The 23,824-nt window shown below is 37.9% G+C and overlaps 1 protein-coding gene across 2 annotated transcripts in view; it reads left to right on the plus strand.

Annotated features, from left to right (window-relative positions):
• Positions 1–23,824, plus strand: part of Pcif1 (Phosphorylated CTD-interacting factor 1) — a 429,173-nt gene that overhangs the window by 101,293 nt on the left and 304,056 nt on the right. Inside the window, exon 6 of one of the 2 annotated variants that reach the window (XM_090384018.1) lies at positions 3,823–4,049. In XM_090384018.1, the coding sequence (XP_090240144.1) occupies positions 3,823–4,049 (227 nt within the window). The remainder of the gene's footprint in view (positions 1–3,822; positions 4,050–23,824) is intronic. The other variant, XM_090384020.1, reaches the window with a different exon arrangement.

Genomic DNA, 23,824 nt, shown 5'->3' on the forward strand with positions numbered 1-23,824 from the left:
CTTTACTTTTGCTTCTGTTGGCTATATTTTTAGAAAATACATATGGAGGTAAGTTGTTCTAGAGACCAAAGACAGATTATTAATGGATAATAGCTGGTTAATGAGTGTCTTCTGATATTTGTTTTGCAGCCCAAGTTTTACTTTTTATTGAAAGAAGTTAAATATAGGATGGTTAGGGGCAGGAGCATCAAAGCAGTAGGCAGGTAAGCTTCCCTTGGCATTGTGGAAGGGTCTGGAATTAAGTCCTGGTCCTCTACAAGGAAAGGTAGTGTGGCAGATAGGTGTTTTCCTGGGGCCCTTATAAGCCAGATGACAATTAGCATCAAGGAGGGTGGTTAAAAGGGTGTTTATTTTTGTACAAAACAGCTAAAGGTCATGAAGTGTCTGTATATAATGGTTGTAAATTGCATATATTGTTTTGTGAATTTTCCTTGTTTGCTTGATTTAAAAAAAAAATTTCCCAGTTGGGAGAGGGAGCCAAGCACCTATTAATAAAAATTCCTCCCATCATGGCAAAGTTTGAACCAATTCCTATTCCAAGTGGCAGTTATGTGCATTTCATAATTAAATTCACCGTCCCCTGTTTCTGGGGATGATGAATATAATTACCAAGGTGATGCTAATGGAAACATGGATAACTCCGTGTTTCTGTTAGCCTCGTTAGATCAGCATTAGTTGTCCTAATGAGGAGTTCATATTCACATATTTATTATCGACACTCCTGACACTCCATTACTATATACTTATTACTAATTCCATACACAGCTAAGAATAAGTACAGCAAACCCCCGCTATTCGCGGGGGTTATGTTCCTGAGAAATGCCGCGAATACCGAAAACGCGAATACTGAGTTATGGCTCCCATAGTAATAAAGGGGTTCCGTTCCAAAGTATGAAATATATAAGAAAAACTAGTCTAAAATTTTGTCTGTGTATGTATTATATGTACCTTCATAATATGACTATGTACATAGACAGTACCTAGTGAAATGCAAGCATATGGCATCGAAATGAAAATAAGAAACAATTTAATATTAAATGTAATATTTATTAGAAATTTCAAACAAATCTTTCAAACCAGCGTCTTTGCTAACTAAAAAACCTATCCCGCCAGTGCTATCACCAGTTTCGCTAAAGTGTTGATAAGGAGTTTTGCGTTTTCACGAATGATGAGTGAATTTAACGGAATTTTATTTTGAGTTCGATCTTCTATCCACAGATTTAAAGCCTTTTCCGTTTTTTCTAATTTAACATCACGAGTTACAGAGCAAATTTTTGAAGCAATTAGCGTGTTTTCACGGACACTAGGGCGGATTTTTTCTTCCGATTTTTTGATTGATCGTACCGTTGACTCGTTGATTTTATATTGTTTTGCCACTGAGGAGACACTTTCACCATTAGAAATTTTGTCTAATAACTCAATTTTATTCGCTAATGTCATCACCTTCTTTGATATTTTCACATTTCTCTTGTTATTCGTAGTTATATTTTTGTAGGGGTTAGAAAGAACTTGTCCACAATAAAGTCACTTTCTTCCGTTAACACACTCGAAAAAGTCTGTTTTACACTGCAAAACGGTAGATTTATCACTTTTGTAAGCATATGAATTTATAAATTTATTCAATTTATAAGCATATAAATTAAAAGCAAACGACGAAACCTTCCATAACAAGCGCATAACACATATTGAACAAGGATTAGCGAGAAACATTCACGCTTGCGATTTTGTCACCCCTCTCCCCCCACCCACTGAGCGCTGTTTTGACCGGGAAAGGTAATTTTAGCCATGCTCATGTTTTTTTATGGCGGAAAATATCCACGGCGCTTTAAAATTCACATTTTTTAGGTTTCATTTTATATTAAATCGGCGATCGCGAAACCGCGAATACAGATACCGCGAATAGCGGGGGTTTACTGTATTCTTATATAGTTTACTGCCCTGTCGCTGCCCTCCGAACATCTTGCCAATACTGGTGTCGCAACAAACAGCATGCACACATCTCAAGAACTCTTGATGTGTGCAAGCATTACTTGGTCCCATATCCATTAGATAAACACATCTATATTACCCCTGTCTCTATCCTAACTAGCAATTTCCCTGAACCCTTAAAGTATCCTCAACGATATTGGCAAAAACCCCTTGCACTACATTCAGATAAATCCCATCTCTACAAAATTGATTCCTTCCTCTGTAAAACTTTAAAATGCAGCACTTTACAAAGTGGAATTCTTTAAAATCCAACCAAAAAAAAAAAAAAAACCAATCTGTTGGTGATATTATTAATTGCCACTCCCAGTAGGTATATCCTGGTTTTCATCCAACTGTCCTTATTACAAAAAATGCTACCTGTTTCCCTGATAAAACCAGATAAAACCTTGCAAATAAAACCAGAGCAGCAAGCCTATTTTATTTGTCTCTAGGTCAAGCACCCATTTCTTCAGTGACTCAACTTCACCTAACAATACCAAATTTTAAGTTGTGATCAGCACACTCCTTACATCAGGAGTAAAAGAAAAGGATTATCAGTTAAGCAATGATTATCAACTAGATTGACCTTAGAATACATGCAACATGCTATGCAAAAGGTGAACTCATGACTTACACGTGAATTGCTTACAGCCTTTATATCTAAGTCATGATATCCTTTGACAAAATATTTAGTGGTTCTTATAATGACCACTATTAAGGTAAGAATTAAGTGTACAATATATTAAAGAAAGTAAACTAAGTCAAAATTAGTTTACTGAGTCCTTTAGACTAATCTGTCTTTCTATATATGAAGCAAAAACAATGGATTGGCAGGGTGAACTGCCAACCCATTGTTTTTATGTTTTATATTTTCTTTAATATGGACTTTTGATATTTACTGCTTATTTAATGTAATTTTTATAATCTGTAGTCTGTAAAGGTATATATATTTATTTATATATATTAGTAGGGTGATATATATATATATATATATATATATATTTTTTTTTTTTTGTATATTTTAAGTACAATTAGTAAAATAGGTAAGATATATTTCATATAGGATAAGCTGGTAGCTACTTAGCGCTATAATAGCCATAACTTACCTATTTTACTAATTGTACTTAAACTATACAAAAAATATATAATAAGACTGATGTAATATTCTATCTAGATATCTATAGATGGCATTAATTAGTTCTTGTTTAGTTTACTTTACATAAGTTATTTATTTATTAATTTTCTATATTATATATATATATATATATATATATATGAGTTAAGTTAATAATGGTAAGAGTTTTTTTAAAAAATATGATATACTAGCTTATCAGGTAAACCTTAAACCATGGCGGGTACCCAATGTGACCTGGAAAAAATCAATCTATGCCATAAATTATAAACATATATAAAAATAAAAATACCATTAAAATGTTAGTTATGGCAATAAGATACATTGCAAGGGACTTTTTCGAGGGCTAACCCTTACAATGTATCAACCATAATTAACGATTACCATTATTCTTACCATTATTAACTTAACTCATATTCATACAGACTGATGTAATGTTTAATCGTCCTAGATGGCATTAATTGGTTATGTGACTACTTAATATTTATATTTATTATAACATTTAATATTTGCTTTGTTATACTTGGAAATATATATATATATATATATATATATATATATATATATCACCCTGCCAACCCATTGTTTTTTTGTTTTATATTTTCTTTAATATGGAATTTTGTTATTCACTGCTTATTTAATGGTAATTTTGATAATCTGTAGTCTGTAAGGGTATATATATTTATATATATATATATATATAGCTTTTATTTTTCCTTTAGTTTGATCCCATTACAGATCCGCTAGGAATACAATTGCCACAAACGCCTGTTGATCCACAAACGCCACTATTGGTACCCTCTGGAAATCCTTTGCCTTTAATTATTCCTGCATCATCCGTATCCTCTACACCTTCTCATCCACCCATTGTGATGTCTAGAGTAGCTGAAAAGAGAAGAGCATCTGAAGATGGAAATATCCCTACCTCTTGCAAGAAGTTTGTATTGAGGTATGTTATTTAATGCTATTTATATTAATGTTTAGTAAGAACAATAAGAAATAGTTGTGGTATTCTAATATACAGTAGTGGACAAAAAACTGCATCACCTTAAGAAAAGTAACATTTGTAGTGAAACGTATAAGATATTTTTGATTACAGTCATTTTGTTTGTTGCAAAGCAAAGGTATTGCGTCAGATATCGCTTCTATTGCATTAGCCATTCTATAAATACGGCGTTGGAAGGGTATACACGCTCATTTGTATCCTGTTTTGTGGAAGTTTAAGCATGGCCCCATATGTTCAGTTGACACCAAGAATAAAAAGTGTAGCTGTTGCTCTGTCCCAGGATGGGCTTTCTACGCATGCTATTGCTGATAAAATAGGCTTCCACCAGTCAACAGTACCCCGGGTGCTGAAATTAAAGCATGAAACTGGTGATGTGAAGAGAAGACCTGGATCAGGGCGTAAGAGGGTGACTACGCCTTGCCAAGATCAATATTTGAAATGGCTATGCCTTCATAATTGGCATGCTAGTGCTCCTGATCTAAACCTGGACTTTGAGATGGTGTTGAAACAAGCACGCAAACTATCCAAGGATGGCTTTCGGAATGCTGTCTGCATACCTATTGGCCCAAGAAGAATCCTTTGTTGACCCAACAAATGAGGAAGAAGCAACTTGCTTGGGCTAAAATGCATGTTTCATGGACATGAAGCAATGGGAAACAGTCATCTTTTCTGATGAATCGAAATTCAACCTGCATGGCTCGGATGGGAAGTGATATGTCAGAAGACGAAAATTGGAGGCAAACCATCCTGACTGCATAACACCGACTGTAATGTTCCTCACTGGTCAGATAGTCTTGGGATTCATAACAAGCAAAGGGGTGGGGCAAATTAAGTTTATTAACGGAATGTTGAATCCAGAAACTTACACTGCTATCTTGGAGGCGTGCCTGAAATCTGTTATTAGAGATCACCATACAGACGTCCAAAACTGCATTTTTCAACAGGACTCAGCACCTTGCCACACAGCAAAATTGGTAAGTTTTATACTATTTAGATTTAATGATGAGTTTGTCTTCTTGTCTCACAAGGCTTAAAACATACTTACACCATTGTTTTCCCTCGTTTTTCTCCCTTAAGGTGCAGTCATACCTCAGAAATGCTGGCATTAGAATGTTGGACTGTCCCAGCAACAGTGCAGATTTGAATCTTATTGAAAATTGCTGGTACATAATGTCATCTAAAATTGCTCAGAAGAAGCCAACAAATAAGATTCAGCTGCAGGAGAGCATTGTAAAGGTGTGGTACCAAGAAATTGAGCAACCATATATCCAGAAGTTGATTAACTCTATGCCAGATCATTGCAAGGCTGTTATTGCAGCTCGAGGAGGAACAACAAAATATTGAGGACTTATTTTGCTGATTTACAATACATAATACTATTACGTTAACTTGTCATTTCAGTTTGTACATGTAAATGCAATAAAATGTATGTTTGGTTGTCATGATTTCTCATATTTCCATTAATTACACATTTTACCTTTTGGGAAGATATTTATGGCAATTAGGTATATCAGGTGGAGTCTTTTTATTGGATTTCATTCACAGAGATATATATCCCATCTAACAAATACATTTTGAATTGTTCTGCAATGTACAATGCAGCACAAAACACATTATTTGCAAAATTCACAAGTGATGCAGTTTTTTTTTGTCTGCCACTGTACTTTAATACGAAATTTTAAAATAAGGCTTTTTTGTAAACATATATAAATGAACAACGGAGGAGGCATTGTTGTGATTGTATCACATCAAACTAACTCAACATATAAGTGTATGTTGAGTCAGTTTGGTGTGACATAAGCACTAGGGAAAAATAAATAAGAGGAGTATATTATAAGCCAAAATGTCTCAGATTATAATTGGCAAGTAAATCAGAATGTCTTATAATGGGTATTTTGACTTTCCAGATATTCATTAGATTGATTGGTAGCCCAGATATTGATCATTATCTGGACGACTCCCTTTGACATTAACATTGGTGTTAGACAAGGCAGTGCACTCTATTGTGTTATTTAAGTTGGTTTTGAAGGAGGCTGTCAAAAAATTAGAAGTTACTGAACACATAGGCAGTGCAGGTCTGTGCATATGCTGATGATGTCATTATTATCAGTAGGACTAAAGGAGCACTGGAAGAAACAGTGGCCAGGCTGGATAGTGAAGAGCAAAGAAGAGGACTTAGGATAAATGAAGTGAAGGCAAAATATATAGAAGTCCAGAGAATGGCAGATAACCTTGAAAATTTAAGAACCAGAGGCTTTTCATTTGAGCATGTTCAGAATTTTACCTACCTATGGGGTGCAGATAAAGCAGTCCAACTCTGTTACTAATGAAATTAGTTCCATATCTTGAGTGGAAACAGATGTTTCTGTGCACATGAAAAACTATTGAAGTCCAGAGTATTGAACAGATTTAAAATTAAGAATATGTAAAAGCTTTATTAGACCATTTGTGACATATGGTTGTGAGGCTTGGATTTTAACCTGGTAAAGATGAGCAGTTGTTGAGTGTTCGAGCGTAGAATTTTACGAAAAGTCTTTGGGCCCATAGAGGGGTTGATGGATCCTGGATTATCAGAATGAACCATGAACTCTACCATCTTATTCAGGGTGCAGACATTGTAAGATTTGTGAAAAGCCAGAGACTTGCCTGGTTGGGGCATGTTATGAGAATGAATGATAACAGAACAACTAAGAGTATAATGAAATGGAAACCTACAGGGATTAGGGTGAGAGGAAGACCACGAAAAATATGGCTGGATGACATAGAAAAGAACTTAAACACCGTTAGAATAAGAAGTTCGAGAAGTTTGACTTCTGCGAGGGCTTATTAGTGGAAAATTGTTGAGAAGGCTAAGACCCACCCTTGGATTATAATGCAAGAAGAAGAAGATATTGATTAGAATTGGGGCTGGTCACTCACACACTAGCAGGACCTTTCTGGATGTATTGGATGACTGTTTTCTGCACCAGCATGTTAGAAAGATGACAGAAAAACCAGTACAGTTTATTTGATTATCAGTAGCATCTCTTTGTGCAATTAGAATCTGTAGATAAAGGAACCATTAGTGTGGCATTGATTTTAATATATTGATATGGGATTTACTTAAAGAAATAAATGCCGTCTAGGGTAAAGGGAAGAGGTTTTCTTTTGTAAAAGTCAACAGAATTGGTCTTAGACATTCTTTTCGGTCAACTACCCGCTGGCTAAAGGCAAATTTTTGCATGTCTTTTCTACAACTAACTTTCCTCAATTTGAATCTGTGCCTCCTCAGGTTCTTAATCTGAGTAAGAGGAAGAATCCCATCAGCATTCAGCCTGCTCAAGCCATTCAAGGCCTTATACATCTCAATCATATCACCTCTCAGGTGCCTACTCTCCATGCACTGCAATTTGCAGAACTTAAGCCTTTCTTGGTAGGAGCACCCCTATGTTCCCCTCACCACTCTTGTTCCCCTTCTTAGTACTCATTTTAGCAACTCTACATCCTTCCTAAAATTAGGCCTCCAGACCTGTACACTACTCTAGGTGTGGCCTGACCATTGCTTTGTATAACTTGTATAATCACCTCCCTGTCCCTGCTAGTAACATTCCTATATAAAATTGACATCACTCCATGACCTGCCTGGCATCCCCTCTGCACTGCTCAGCAAATTTCATATTTGAATGCTCAATTACCCCCAGCTCTTTTTCACTTTCCACTTCCCTCAGTAGTACCACACAGTTGGTACATGTTAAACTTCAGTTACCACTTCTCAGCCCATTTGCCCAACTTAACTAGATGCAGTTGGAGTAGCATACTGTCTTTACTGCCGTTAACAATCCTGCCAACCTTTGTATCATCTGCAAACTTGGGCATTAAACTTGATATACCTTCATCAACATCATTGATAAATATACAAAACAAAAATGGGCCCAACACCGAACCCTGGGGAACTCTACTAATAACATTTGTCCATGAAGAGCAGTGTCCATTGATTACCACTCTCTGTCGTCTCCCACTCAACCATCCCTTTATCCATTGTAGCAACTTACCCTTAATGCTATATCTCTCCAATTTGTACAGCAGTCTTCCATGTGCAACAGTATCAAAAGCTTTCCTGAAATCCAAGTAAATGATATCAAAACCTCTGCCAGGGGCAAAGGTTGATGACGTTGTAGAGCGAATATCATCTTTTAAGGGCACAAAAGGTGATATAGTTGTACACGTTGGCACTAATAATATTAAGAGTAGGAGACCGGCAGAATTACTTAACAAGTACAGGTCACTGTTGAACAAAAGCCGAGAATTAGGGTTGAATTTGAAAGTGTCTGCAATTCTGCCCAGACACGATAGGAGGGAGTATATGATGAGAGCCTTGTCGATCAATTCGGCCCTGGAAAGATTGTGCAAGGCTCAAGGGGTAGAATTTTTTTCAGCCTGGACTGTACTTGTTAACAGGAGAGATTGCTTCTACAGGGATGGGATACACTTAAATAGAAAGGGTGCAAGAATATTTGCTGATGCTCTCGAGGCAGTGTTAGGTGGGTCGGAAAACTGCTAGCTTGGAGGGAGACAAAGACCAATAGATTGACAGTAGCCACTGGCAGAGGTGAAAGAGATTCTTGCACTGCTTCTATTAGAATGAGCAGAAGCCTGAAAAACAAGATGCATGATATTTCAGAGACTGCTGGGAGCCATTGTAGTACAAGTAAACACATGGGTTGTGTTAGGGTAGCTAAGAATAGAAACAGGTGCAGGTATACTTGCGTGTACACCTATGCTAGGAGTTTAGTAAATAAATTTGATGAATTTGAGGTATTGCTCAAAACATCATATTGTTTTGTTGGGATATTGTTGGGATATCAGAGACATGGTGTCACACAGATATAAGGGATGCAGAACTGCAATTTGGGGAGTACAACGTCTACAGAAAGGATAGACAGGATAGGAAGGGGGGAGGGGTTATGCTATTAGTTAAGAAACATAAAAATCAAGGAAGTGAAGCAAGTCGACATCGCTGGACAGTGCAGTGTTGAGTCAGTTTGGTGTGACATAAGCATTGGGAGATCAAAATTGAGAGTAGGAGTGTGCTATAGGCCTAATGACTCTGATGAGTATAATAAGAAACTGTACAGGGAAATAGAGTGGGCCAGTAAATTAGAGAGTCTTATAATGGGAGATTTTAATTTCCCAGATATTGACTGGAATTTGTGGGTTGGTCACTCACACACTAGCAAGGCTTTTGTGGATTTATTGGATGATTGTTTTCTACATCAGCATGTTCGGGAGGCAACTAGAGGGAGTAATACTCTGGATTTGATTATCAGCAGTGATTCTTCATGCATTAAGAATCTGCAGATAAATGAACCACTAGGTGGCAGTGATCACAGTGTGCTGAAGTGGGATTTACTCAAAGAGGTAACTACCATTAGGGGTAAAGGGAAGGGTTATTGCTTCCATTAAGGCGACTAAGATAGTATTTAAATTCTATACAGTGGGACCAACTGATGATGTTACCATCAGTTGGTCCAACAAATTCAAAATGGGAAGCATTCAAAGAACTTATCTTGGAAGCTACTAGGCTTTACATACCAACTAAGAAATATTGTTCAAGGTTTAGGCCAAAATGGATGTCAGATGAACTAATGAGGCATATGGCAGAGAAGAAAAATGCATGGGATACTTGCAAATTAACACATGACACAGAAGCCTATGATAGATACAAGTTGATATGCAACCAAGTTACAAAGGAGGTTAGGCAGGCGAAGGCAGATTACGAGAAATCCTTGGCAAGGGATGCAAAGAAAAACAGCAAAGATCTCTTTACTTATGTAAACTCTAGAAGGAAGGGGATGAATCATATTGGTCCACTTGATATTGATGGGTCAACTGTTGATGATCCTGCTCAGGTAGCTAACAAACTAAATGAATATTTTGCATCGACATTCACACATGAGGAGTTATTCAGCGAGGGGAATGCCAGAGGTGTATTCAACTCTAGTAGTAAGCTACAGAATCTTGAAATAACTGGGAGTAAATTGGAGGAGAAACTGTTGAAGATAAACACAAGAAAGGCACCCGGGGTGGATGGGATCTATCCAGTTATATTAAAGGAGGCAGCAAAGGAAGTAAGCAAACCCTTAGCCATAATTATGAGAGCTTCCTTGGACTCAGGGGAGGTACCCATAGACTGGAAATGTGCAAATGTGACCCCAATTCACAAAGGAGGATCACAGGCTGACACAAGTAATTATAGACCAGTGAGCTTAACTTCTGTTCCACGAAAATTAATGGAGGCACTGGTTAAAGAAGCACTGCAGGATCATTTAGACAAGACTTCAGTTATAGCTCGGACACAGCATGGTTTTGTTAAGGGGAAGTCTTGCCTGACCAATTTGATTGGATACTATGATGCAGTCACAAAAGAATTGGATGCAGGGAATAGCTTTGATATTATATAGTTGGATCTTAGAAAGGCTTTTGATACTGTTGCACATGGAAGACTGCTAGACAAATTGGAGCAGTGTGACATTGGAGGCAATGGATAAAATTGCTGCTATGGATAAAGGGGTGGTTGAGGGGGAGAAGACAGAGAGTGGTAATCAATGGACACTGCTCATCGTGGACTAATGTTATTAGTGGAGTCCCTCAGGGCTCAGTGTTGGGTCCATTATTGTTTTCTGTATTTATAAATGATATTGATGATGGTATATCAAGCTTAATGTCCAAGTTTGCAGATGATACAAAGGTTCGCAGGGTTGTCAAGGACACTACTGACACTATGCTACTGCAACAGGATCTGGAAAGGTTGAGCAGATGGGCTGAGAGGTGGCAAATGAAGTTTAACATTGACAAATGTAAAGTGCTACACATGGGAAACAGCAACCCCAGAGCAACGTATCAACTCTGTGGTACTACATTGACAGTGGTAGAGAATGAAAGGGACTTGGGGGTGGTTGTGCAGTCAGATATGAAGTTCTCTGAGCAGTGCAGATGGGCTGCAAGAGTAGCTCATGGAGTATTGTCAATGATATACAGGAATTTTTCCTGCAGGGATAAGGAAGTGATTATTCCCTTGTATAAGGCAATGGTCAGGCCACACCTAGAGTACTGTATACAGGTCTGGAGGCCTCATTTCAAGAAGGATGTAGAGCTGCTGGAACGAGTACAGAGAAGGGCAACAAGATTAGTGAATGGAACAAAGGGGTGCTCTTACGAAGAAAGGCTTAAGCTTTGCAAATTACAGTGTCTGGAGACTAGGCACCAGCGAGGTGATCTGATAGAGGTGTATAAAGCCTTGAATGGTTTGAGCATGCTCAATGCTGATGGGATTCTTCCTCTAGCTCAGAAAAATCACCTGAGAGGGCATAAATTCAAATTGAGGAAAGACAGATGTAGGAGAGACGTGCGGAATTTTGCCTTTAGCCAGCGGGTGGTTGGTTAGTGGAACAGACTTCCATCCCTTGTAGTGAAGGTTGATTGCCTAAATAAGTTTAAGGCTCAGCTGGACAGGTATTTTGAACGAACAGAGGGGTGAAGTGGAATTGGGGGTTTTTTTTTTTCTTTTGGCTGATGCTGCATAAGCTTGCTCTCTTGCATCAAATGCCTCTACTAATGCTAATGCTAGTGACCACATCATAGTAACTTATCAAATTAGTCACACAAGACCTCCTTTTAACAAACCCATGCTTTGTCTTAACTATTACTGTAGTCTTGTCTAGATGATCCTGCAATGCTTCTTTAACCAATGATTCCATTATTTTCCCGGAAACACAAGTTAAAATAACAGCTCTATAGTTACTTGTGTCACATTTTTGAACCCCCTTTGCGAATTGGTGATACATTTGCACAACTCCAGTCCACGGGGACCTTGATTGAGTCCAAGGAAACTCTCATAATTATGGCTAATGGTTTGCTTACTTCCTTTGCTGCCTCCTTTAATATAACTGGATAGATCCTACCCAACCCGGGTGCCATTTTTATGTTTATCTTCAATAATTTCTCCTCCACTTTGCTCTCAGTTATTACAAAATAATCTACCTCACTGCCAGAGTTTAACTCACCTCTGGCATTCCCCTCCCTGAATAGCTCATTATGTGTGAATGTGAATGCAAAATACTCGTTCAGTCTATCAGCTACCTGAGCATAATCATCAATAGTCAACCCATCTATGTTAAGTGGTCCAATCTGATTCATCCCTTTCCTTCTAGAATTTACATAAGTAAAGAACTCTTTGCTGTTTTTCTTTGCATCCTTTTCCAAGGATTTCTCGTAATCTGCCTTCACCTACCTAACCTCCTTTGTGATTTGATTACAGATTAGTTTTTATCTGCCATAGGCTTTTGTGTCACCTGATACTTTATATGCATCCCGTACATTTTTATTCTCTGCCACGAGACTCATTGGTTCATCTGACATCCATTGGTGCCTCCGTAGCCAGGTGGGCAGGAGCAGCAGTGCATAGCACACGCTTCTTGATTAGACCGGGGTTTGAACCCGTGACCACCAAATACAGAGGATGCGGAAAGGTCAGGGAATGACCACTGCATATTCCCGGAGCAATATGGCCTTAGTTGCTAATGCTCCTAAAAACCAAATAACAGCAACAACAACTGACATCCATTTAGGATGTCAGTTGATGTTGTTGAACCTTGAACAGTATTTCTTAGTTGGAATGAAAAGCCTAGAAGCCCCCAAAATTAAGTCCCCAAAGGCTTCCCATTTTGAATTCAATTTTGGTAACATCACCAGTTGATCCCACTGGTAACATAACAGCTGTTACCAGTTGTTACCAATGTTGGTAACATCACCAGTTGATTTACTGTACAAAATTTAAAAACTGTTTGAGACCCCTGTAGTCACCTTTACGAAAGCAATACCCCTTCTCTTTAGCCTTGATGTTAGTTACTTCTTTAAGTAATTCCCATGTCAGTACATTGTGATCACTGTCACCCAGTGGTTCCTTTATCTGCAAATTCTTAATGAATGAATAATCACTGCTGATAATCAGATCAAGGGTATTACTCCCTCTGATTGCCTCTCGAACATGTTGCGTAGAAAACAGTCATCCAATAAATCCACAAAAGTCTTGCTAGTGTGCGAGTGAGCAATCCACAAGTTCCAGTCGATAATTGGAAAGTTAAAATCCCCCATTCTAAGACATTCTGATTTGCTCGCCCACTCTATTTCTCTGCACAACTGCTAATTATACTCATCAGATTCAGTAGGCCTATAACACACACTTACTCTCATTTTTCCTTTCCCAGTGCTTACGTCACACGAAATAGACTCAACATTGCATTGTCCATCATCATCAATTGGATGCACTTCCTTAGATTTTGTGTGTTTCTTCACTAGCAGATTAACCCCTCCTTCCTTCCTGTCTTGTCTATCCTTTCTGTACACACTGTACTCCCAAAATTCCAATTCTGTGCTGCTTATGTCTGTGTGAAACCACGTCTCTGATATCCCAACACTATCTGCCTTTGATGTCTTAACTAGCCCTTCAAGCTCATCAAATTTGTTAATTATACTCCTAGCATTGGTGTACATGTAAATATACATGCACCTGTTTCTACTCTTAGTTACACACAGCCCATGTATTTATTTGTTACACTGACTCCCAGCAGTCCTGGAAAACTCCATTGCCGTGCTTTCCAGGCTACTGCTCATTCTAATAGAAGCAGTGCAAGAATCACTTTTGCCACTTTTAACCTTTTAGTCTGTGTATCCCCCCTCCAAGCTAGCAATTATACGACCCACCTAACACTGCCTCGATAGTATCAGGAAATATTCTTGCACCCATTCTATTTAAGTGTACCCCATCTCTGTAGAAGCAGTCTTCCCTGTCAACAAGCAGAGACCAGGCTGAAAAAAATTCTACACATTGAGCCTTGCACAGTCTCTCCAGGTCCGAATTGATCGACAAGGCTCTCATCATATACTTCCTCCTATCGTGTCTGGGTAGAATTGCAGACACTTTCATATTCAACCCTAACTCGCAATTTTTTTTCAACATTTTACTCAACAACTGTACTTGTTGAGAAAATCTACAGATCTCTTACTCTTTATGTCATTAGTTCTAACGTGTACAACAATATCACCTTTTGTGCCCTTAAAAGATGATATCTGCTCTACAACGTCATTAACCTTTGTTCCTGGCAGACGGTCCTGTTCCACCTATTCTTATTGCATAGTGTATTCCCTGTCTTCCTGACAATAAAGTCACCTACAATAACTCGTTCCTTTGGGACCAGCGCATTCTGCCTTGGAGATTGCCTCTGTGTTGCCTGATGCACAGGAGTGAGCTCTGCCGTTGAGCTGGGCAGCTGAGAGCTTGATGAGCCCCTTGTATTAATTTCTTCAAGGGCATTTATCCTACACCTCAAGCTGTCATAGATGCCCATCAGAATGCTGAGTTGGCGCCTAATTTCTTGACACTCTAGACATCTAGCACACACAAAAGCATTATCCTTGGCTAGATCATGTCCTGTTTTAGAAAGATTGGCAAACCTTTCACATTTCACACATTTTTTGAGACTGTGACGCATAGGAGAATCGCACTCTTCGTTTTTCCCACGAGTCACAGCACTCTTGCTGTTCTGTGATGTTTGCTTCGCAGATTTAGTCTGGTTCATGATTTCCATTTAAATACGATTTAATAAGATTAATAATACTTTTGATTAATCGATAATACTATAATAAGCTAACAGATTCCTAATTGAATGCTTTGTATTACGCTATCTAAATTTAATTTATACCTTTTGCGATATATATACATTCTGCTATTTCTTATCAACTACAATATGGCGGCTAGTTCAACAATATTGGTGCCAACACCAGGAGTCATAACTTCCAAAAATTGCTAGTTTAATTCAAAATAAGAAGCTAACAAATGCTACTAAACCTATTTAATATCTCTGTAAAACACAATGTACTATGTTAATTAACAAAGAATATGGTAAAAATTAAAAATACTTATCCCTTTACAGCAGCCAAAAATCCACCGACTGTTCTCTTCCGTGACTAGAGCACCCTCCTCTAATGCAGATTTAATGCAGAATTTCAGAGTGCAACCAGAAAAGACAAGGAAAAGTACTGGGACAAATGGAAGGTAATAACAAAGAAAAAGGCACACTAGCAATATCTCTTCGCACAAATAAATAAAAGACGGACACTCTTCACTGCTTATAAAGGTTCGAAAAAAGACAAAGATGGAAATGAACTTAATGACCAGCAAGGAATTAAGAAAAGATGGCAGGAATACACAGAAGAACTGTATGCATCAACAGATTAATGCAAAAGAGCAGGATGAACTAGAACTGGATATTTTTGAGGAAGAGGTGCTATGGGCACTGCAACAACAACCAAGATAAGCACCTGGAATTGATGTAACTATCAAAATCATTAACACTTTTGCCAATTACAATTATCACAGATTTGTGCCGGTAGATCTGGAAAGCAATATGTGGCCAAAAGACTAGAAGAGATCACTGTTTATTCTAATCCCAATGAGAGGAGAAACTCAAAACTGCTCAAACTATCGTATAATACCCTTAATATCACATGCTAACAAGATGCTATTGAAAATCGTAGAAATATTGAAAAATGATATTAAGAGTAGGAGACCGGCAGAATTACTTAATAAGTACAGGTCACTGTTGAAAAAAAGCCATGAATTAGGGTTGAATTTGAAAGTGTCTGCAATTCTGCCCAGACACGATACGAGAGAGTATATGATGTGAGCCTTGTCGATCGATTCGGCCCTGGAAAGATTGTGCAAGGCTCAAGGGGTAGAATTTTTTTCAGCCTGGACTGTACTTGTTAACAGGAGAGACTGCTTCTACAGGAATAGGATACACTTAAATAGAAAGGGTGCAAGGATATTTGCTGATGCTATCGAGGCAGTGTTAGGTGGGTCGGAAAACTGCTAGCTTGGAGGAATACAAGGACTAATAGATTAACAGTAGCCACTGGCAGAGGTGAAAGTGATTCTTGCACTGCTTCTATTGGAATGAGCAGCAGCCTGGAAACCATGATGCAGGGGATTTCAGAGACTGCTGGGAGTCATTGCGGTACAAGTAAACACATGGGTTGTGTTAGGGTAGCTAAGAATAGAAACAGGTGCATGTATACTTGCATGTACACCAATGCTAGGAGTTTGGTAAATAAATTTGATGAATTTCAGGTATTGCTCAAAACATCAAAGGCATATATTGTTGGGATATCAGAGACATGGGGTCACACAGATATAATGAATGCAGAACTGAAATTTGAGGAGTATGGTACGTACAGGAAGGATAGACAGGATAGGAAGGGAGGAGGGGGTTATGCTAATAGTTAAGAAACACATAAAATCCAAGGAAGTGAAGCCAGTGGACAGTGCAGTGTCCTGTCAGTTTGGTGTAACCTAAGCATTGGGAGATCAAAATTGAGAGTAGGAGTGTGTTATAGGCCTAATGACTCTGATGAATGTAATATAAGAAACTGTACAGGGAAATAGAGTGGGCCAGTAAATCAGAGAGTCTTATAATGGGGGATATTAATTTTCCAGATATTGACTGGAATTTGTGGGTTGGTCACTTACACAATAGCAAGGCTTTTGTGGATTTATTGGATGATTGTTTTCTACATCAGCATGTTTGGGAGGCAATTAAAGGAGTACTACTACTCTTGATCTGATTATCAGTAGTGACCAAGTGAAGAATCACTTGGTGATTATCCAAGTCACCAAGTGATTCTTCATGCATTAAGAATCTGCAGATAAAAGAACCATTAGGTGGCAGTGATCACAGTGTGCTGAAGTGGGATTTACTCAAAGAGGTAACTACCATCAGGGGTAAAGGGAAGGGTTTTTGCTTTCGTCTGCGGTGGTCTGAGATAGTATTTAAATTCTATACGGTGGGACCAACTGATGCTGTTACGAACTGTAAATTCAAAATGGGAAGTATTCAAAGAATTTATCTTGGAAGCTACTAAGCTTTACATACCAACTAAGAAATATTGTTCAAGGTTTAGGCCTAAATGGATGTTAAATGAACTAATGAGACATATGGCAGAGAAGAAAAATACATGGGATACATATAAATTAATGGGTGACATGGAAGCCTATGATAGATATGCTGGTCTGTAACCAAGTCACAAAGGAGATTAGGCAGGTGGGCAAAGGCAGATTATGAGAAACCTTAGGCAAAGTCTGCAAAGAAAAACAACAAAGAGTTCTTTACCTGTGTAAACTCTAGAAGGAAAGGGATGAATCAGATTGGTTCACTGGATATTGATGGTTCAACTGTTGATGATCCTGTTCAGGTGACAAACAAACTAAATGAGTATTTTGCTTCTACATTCCCCCATGAGGAGTTATTTAGGGAGGGGAATGCCAGAGGTGAGTTAAACTCTAGCAGTGAGCTAGATGATTTTGTGATAACTGAGAGGAAAGTGGAGAAGAAATTGTTGAAGATAAACATAAAAAAGGCACCCGGGGTGGATGGGATCTATCCAGTTATATTAAAGGAGGTAGCAAACGAAGTAAGCAAACCCCTTAACCATAATTATGAGTGCTTCTTTGGACTCAGGAGAGGTACCCATGTACTGGAGTTGCCCAAATATGACCCCAATTCAGAAAGGAGGATCAAAGGGCAACACAAGTAATTATAGACCCGTTAATTTAACTTCTGTTCCAGGAAAATTAATGGATACACTGGGTTAAAGAAGCATTGCAGAATCATCTAGACAATACTTCAGTTAAAACTCAGACACAGCATGGTTTTGTTAAGGGGAAGTCTTGTCTGACCAATTTGATGGGATACTATAATGTGATCACAAAGGAACTGGATGCAGGGAATAACCTTGATATCATATATTTGGACCTTAGAAAGGCTTTTGATACTGTTGCGCATGGAAGACTGCTGCACAAATTGGGGCAGTTTGGCATTGGAAGCAAATTGCTGCTATGGATAAAGGGATGGTTGAGTGGGAGAAGACAGAGAGTGGTAATCAATGGACACTGCTCATCGTTCACTAATATTATTAGTGGAGTCCCTCAGGGTTCATGTTTGGTCCATTGTTGTTTTCTGTATTTATAAATGATATTGATGATGGTATATCAAGGTTAATGTCCAAGTTTGCAGACAATACGAAGTTTGGCAGGGTTGTTAAGGACACTAATGACAGTACGCTGCTGCAACAGGATCTAGAAAAATTGAGCAGATTGGCTTAGAGGTTGCAAATGAAATTTAACATTGACAAATGTAAAGTACTGCATATTTGAAGCAGTAACCCCAGAGGGACGTATCAACTCTGTGGTACTACACTGACAATGGTATAGAACGAAAAGGACCTGAGATAATTGTGCAGGCAGATATGAAGTTTTCCGAGCAGTGCAGATGATCTGTATGAGTAGCTCATAGTGTCTTGTCAATGATATACAGGAATTTTTCTAGCAGGAATAAGGAGGTGATTATCCCCTTGTATAAAGCAATGGTCAGGCCACACCTTGAGTTCTGTATACAGGTCTGGAGGCCTCATTTTAAGAAGGATGTAGAGCTTTTGGAACGAGTACAGAGAAGGGCAACAAGATTGGAACAAATGGTTGCTCTTACGAAGAAAGGCTTAAGTTTTGCAAATTACAGTGTCTGAAGACTAGGCACCTGCAAAGTGATCTGATTGAGGTGTATAAAGTCTAGAGTGGTTTGAGCATGCTCAATGCTGATGGAATTCTTCCTCTTGCTCAGAATAATCACCTGAGAGGGCATAAATTCAAATTGAGGAAAGACAGATGTGCAGAAGTTTGCCTTTAGCCAGCGCATGGTTGGTGGAACAGACAGACTTCCACCCTTTGTTGTGGAAGTTGATAGCCTAAATAAATTTAAGCCTGAGCTGGACAGGTATTTGGAATGAACGGAGGGATGAAATGGGAGTGGTTTTTTTTTTTTTTTGGCTGATGCTGCATAAGCTTGCTTTCTTGCACATATGCCTCTACTAATGCTAATGCCAATCATTTAAGCACAATTGTACAGAATCATAGATACAGAGCCTCCTGGAGTTACTAGCTGGTGTTCTTCATCGACTATACCAAAGCATTTGATTGTGTTGAACCTGAAAAATTGTAAATTCTTTGATAGAATTGGGGTCACTGGCGCACTTGGTTGAGCTAATAAGATGATTGCACACACCAACCAAGAAGCAATGGTCAGAACAGCATTTCATGATACAGACTGGTTTGAAATTGGAAAAGATGTTGGATAAGGCTTTATCTTATCCCTATTTCTATATCATTTGTATATTGAATCAATTCTGAGAAAATTTTACTTGGATCAGACACAAATTGGAGTGAAAATTGGTGGCAGAAACATCAATAATTTAAGATATGCAGATGATACAACTGCTTGTAGAAAATGAGGAAAATCTAATGCAATTTATTTTAATGATTAAAGATGAGAGCAAAAAAGCACAGCTGCAGCTTATCATCAAGAAAACAAAAATTATGACTACAGCTGGGACTGAGGAAGTTAAACTTAATAAAGAAGATGTCGAATCTGTTCAGGAATTCAACTTTCTTGGATCTAACATCAACCGGGGCTGAGAATCTGGCCCCCTGAAATTAAAAGAAGAATTTCACTTGGACACAGTGCAATGATGAGCATGGAAAAGATCTGGAAAGACAAAGGACGTCAGCCTTACAATGAAAATCAGAATGGTTAATACTATAATGTTTCCCAAAACAACTTACTGGTGTGAAAGCTGAACAACGAAAAAAGCAGACAGAAGAAAAAATGATGTTTTTGAACTCTGGTGCTGAGGCGCCGCTTCCATACCATGGACAGCAAAAGCTACGAACAGAGGTTTTGGATCACATCAAGCCAGAAACATCACTGGAAGCCAAGGTCACCAAGCTACGATTGACATATTTCGGTCACATAATGCAATCCAATTCAGTGGAAAAATCGAGAATGCTATGAAAGGTCAGTGGAACAAGGAGAAGAGCACACTGGCTCGACACCATCAAGAGCAACCCTGGCATGACTTGAAAGAAGCTGTTGAAGGCTGGACAGCGTGAAGGCAGCTCGCCCATAAATTCTCTGAAAGTCGGCCGTGACTGAAAAGATGAAAACAACACCAACAATGGTGCAAGGAAAGGAAATTTATTTATCATCAACCAAGGGTGGGAAAATCCCTTACCATTTCATTTATTCATCCCTTCTAATAAAATATTTAATCATTTAAATTTATTTGAAGAATGGAAGATTGTTCCAATGTTCATTTGTTCTGTGGCTGAAAGCCAATTTACACATCTCCCTGTGACCATCCTTGCAGTTCACAGAATGAAAGTCTTTCTTGGTAAGAGTACCCTTTTGTGCCCCTAATTAATTTGTATCCAGTACTCAAGACATTGCCTTATACAACAGGATAATCACCTTCTTGTCCTTATTGGTGTAATTCTCATGTCATTTTATATGGGAATTATTTTAATCATTTTCACAAATGAAAAAGTAGTTTTACAATTATCAGAGGTGAGTTACATTAGGAAAGCTTTGCTAATTTATATCAGAATCAATTGTAATAAAGTAACTAGAAAAATTTTAGGATATAACTGGAAGAATATTAATAGTTAATGAAATTAAATATTTTGAATACTCTTTTTTGTAATTTTCAGGCCTTAAGTGGACTGATGTAAAATTTCAGTGAAAAAGAAAAATGGAATTTGTAATGTGTGTGTATCTATATTGTTTAACTAAAGCTTTTAGTGTTTATATTTCTCGTAGTGATATTAACATTTTAATCCTGTTTGTCTGTCTCGTAGTGATTTTAAATTTATTTAATGTAATGTTTTTGTATGGTGCAATAACATTTTAGTAATCTGGACTAAAAGGAAGAAAAGGTAGTGTGAATTATAGAATATAATTATATAGGTAAATATTTTCAAGTTGCAGTTTGTAAAAACTAGAAAATTTATTCATAGTTAGGCAACATGTTAATTTAGTTACTATTGCGATACACATTTGGTGAAAAGAAAATTTTATGGGACATTTATATTAAAACAACATTGTAACACAGAGTTCAGATCAAATAGAATAAAAATAATATTTTTTTAAACAAGAGCGTAAATATCATTTTTATATTCCTTGTAAGAAAAATCTGCATTCCACATAAATAAATAGTGTGGCCAAATTAATGATATTTTATTATATAATGATCAAGCAGTTGTTATTACAGTTGTAGTTTGTAATACAGGTAGTCATTGATTTACGACTGCTGCTACTGCATCTCGCACCTCATTTCACTCTGAACTGAGCATACATACAAGATTGTTGCTAGGAAGAATGCTATACGCACGTCAACCCCCTCTCTTAATGCAGTGCTCTCAGATTTTTCTACTACACTCACGTGCCCTATCCATGTGGTCCCCGAAGCCTAATGGGAACGGTTGTGCGTGTAGCGTCAGCCCACTGTCTAGTAACGTGTGTTTGGCATGAATAAGCTAGTCTTAATCCATTTAGTCATCTTTGCCATCACAGTCGAACAAAACATCTTACCAATGTATGTATGTCGTGATTCATGCCTCTCGATCTCTGTTTGCATACATATTACGTTCACTATTTTTGGTTCGGTTATATTTGTGTTACAATTAGCATTTTTTAAAACCCCTAAACATGTCAACCAAGAGGAAAGTGCGTTTGTCTACTCCTAGACCTGTTAAAAAAGGAAGAAAGGCCATTGATTTAGACACATAATTGAAAGTGATCAAGCAGCATGAAGAAGGAAAGAAGGTGAACACGATCGCACGTGATTTTAAGTTATCTCATTCTACAGTGTCGACGATTTTGAAAGACAAAGAAAGGATTCGTGAAGTTGTTAAAGGTTCGGCACCCATGCGAGCAACAGTGATAATGAAACAACGTACAGGGTCCATCCATGAAATGGAAAAATTATTGTTTCTTTGGATGAAAGATCAGATACAGAAGTGAGCACCCTTAAGCCTTCTTACAGTGCAGTCGAAGGCTAGAAGTCTGTTTCAGATGCTGAAGAAACGCGCCGGAAAAAGATTACACTCAGACATTTATAGCAAGTACAGGATGGTTCAAAAGATTCAAAAGAAGATTCGGCCTTCATAGTTTTACTGAAGTCACTGGAGAATCAGCAAGTGCAGATGTGGAAGGAGCTCAAGAGTTTGTTAAAAGTCTGGATGAAATAATTACGGAAGGAGGGTATCAACCAGAGCAGCTTTTCATCATGGATGAGACTGGATTGTTGTGGAAAAGGATGCCAGAACGCACTTACATTCACCAAGAAGCCAAAAGTTTTAAGCAAGCATGCCTAGTTTTAAGGCACTTAAAGATAGGCTGACTTTGCTCCTTGGCGGGAACATCGCAGGTTTTAAACTGAAGCCTTTAAAATATCATTCTGAAAATCCCCGTGCGTTCAAGAATGTAAACAAGCACACTCTCTCTGTATATTTCCGTTCAAACCGAAAAGCCTGGATGACTCAAACATTGTTTGAAGACTGGTTTATAAATTGTTTTGTACCTCAAGTTCGTGAATATTGCTTCGAGAAAGAAATTCCTTTCAGAGTTGCATTATCTTAGATAATGCACCTGGCCATCCACCTCACCTAGACCACCTCCATCCAGATGTTAAAGTTGTTTATTTGCTGCCAAATACAACTCCACTCATTCAGCCTATGGACCAGGGGGCGAATTGCCACATTTAAGGCGCACTATCTTCAAGCCACTTTCGCCCAAGCTATAGCCGCAACAGATGCCGACCCAGAACTATCTTTGCGAGAGTTTTGGAAACAATACGATATTTATAAATGCATCAAAAATATTGTGGCCGCGTGGGAGGCTGTGACAAAGAAATGCATGAATGGAATCTGGAAAAACTGTGTCCAGCGTTTTGTTAATACTATTGATGAATTTGATAGTGAACATGAACTTGAAATTGTTACAGAAAATATTGTAACACTGGCAAATGGACTTTCTTTAGAGATTGAAGTGGAAGATGTTGAGGAGCTACTAGAGCAAGAATCTAGAGAACTTACGAATGAAGAACTTATTTCTTTGGAAGAAGAAAGGATTGAAGAAGAAAAATGAAGATTAGGAAGAACCAGAAAGAAAATTCACCACTAGAGGGTTATCTGAAGGTTTTTCTCTACTAAATAAACTTCTTACACATTTTGAGGAAATGGACCCAAACATCGAACGATTTGCAGGGATTGAACAAATGGTACAAGATGCTTTTCGGCCATACCGCGAAATTTACGAGCAGAAAAATGAAACAAACAATTCAGACAAAAACCAACATGTTTATGAGAAAAACAACTCCCACTACGTCAAGTGGCGGCATTGATGACCCGAAGCCAAGCACGAGTGGTCAGTAAAATATTTCTTATATATTTTCTACATAAGTTTTGTTTAGTTTTTTAAGATAAAATATTTTTTAGGTTTTATACAGTATTTGATATCTTTTTCATAATATTTTTAATTTTTATAAGTAGTAAACCAATTGTGTTGTACACAGTGTCTGACTTACATCCAGATCACTTTACGACTGGTCGGTCGGAACCTAACATGGTCGTAAGTCGATGACTACCTGTAAAATAATGGTCTTTCTTTTCATGTATTAACTCTTTTTTTTTTTTTTTTCATGTGTGATCAAATTAATAATGTTTTGTTATATAATGATCAAACAGTTGCTATTACAGTTGTAATTTGTAATAAAATAATGGTCTGCCTTTTCAT

This window comes from Mastigoproctus giganteus, chromosome 10, assembly GCF_048544385.1.
Source record: "Mastigoproctus giganteus isolate SK-2022 chromosome 10, ASM4854438v1, whole genome shotgun sequence".
NCBI lineage: Eukaryota > Metazoa > Arthropoda > Arachnida > Uropygi > Thelyphonidae > Mastigoproctus > Mastigoproctus giganteus.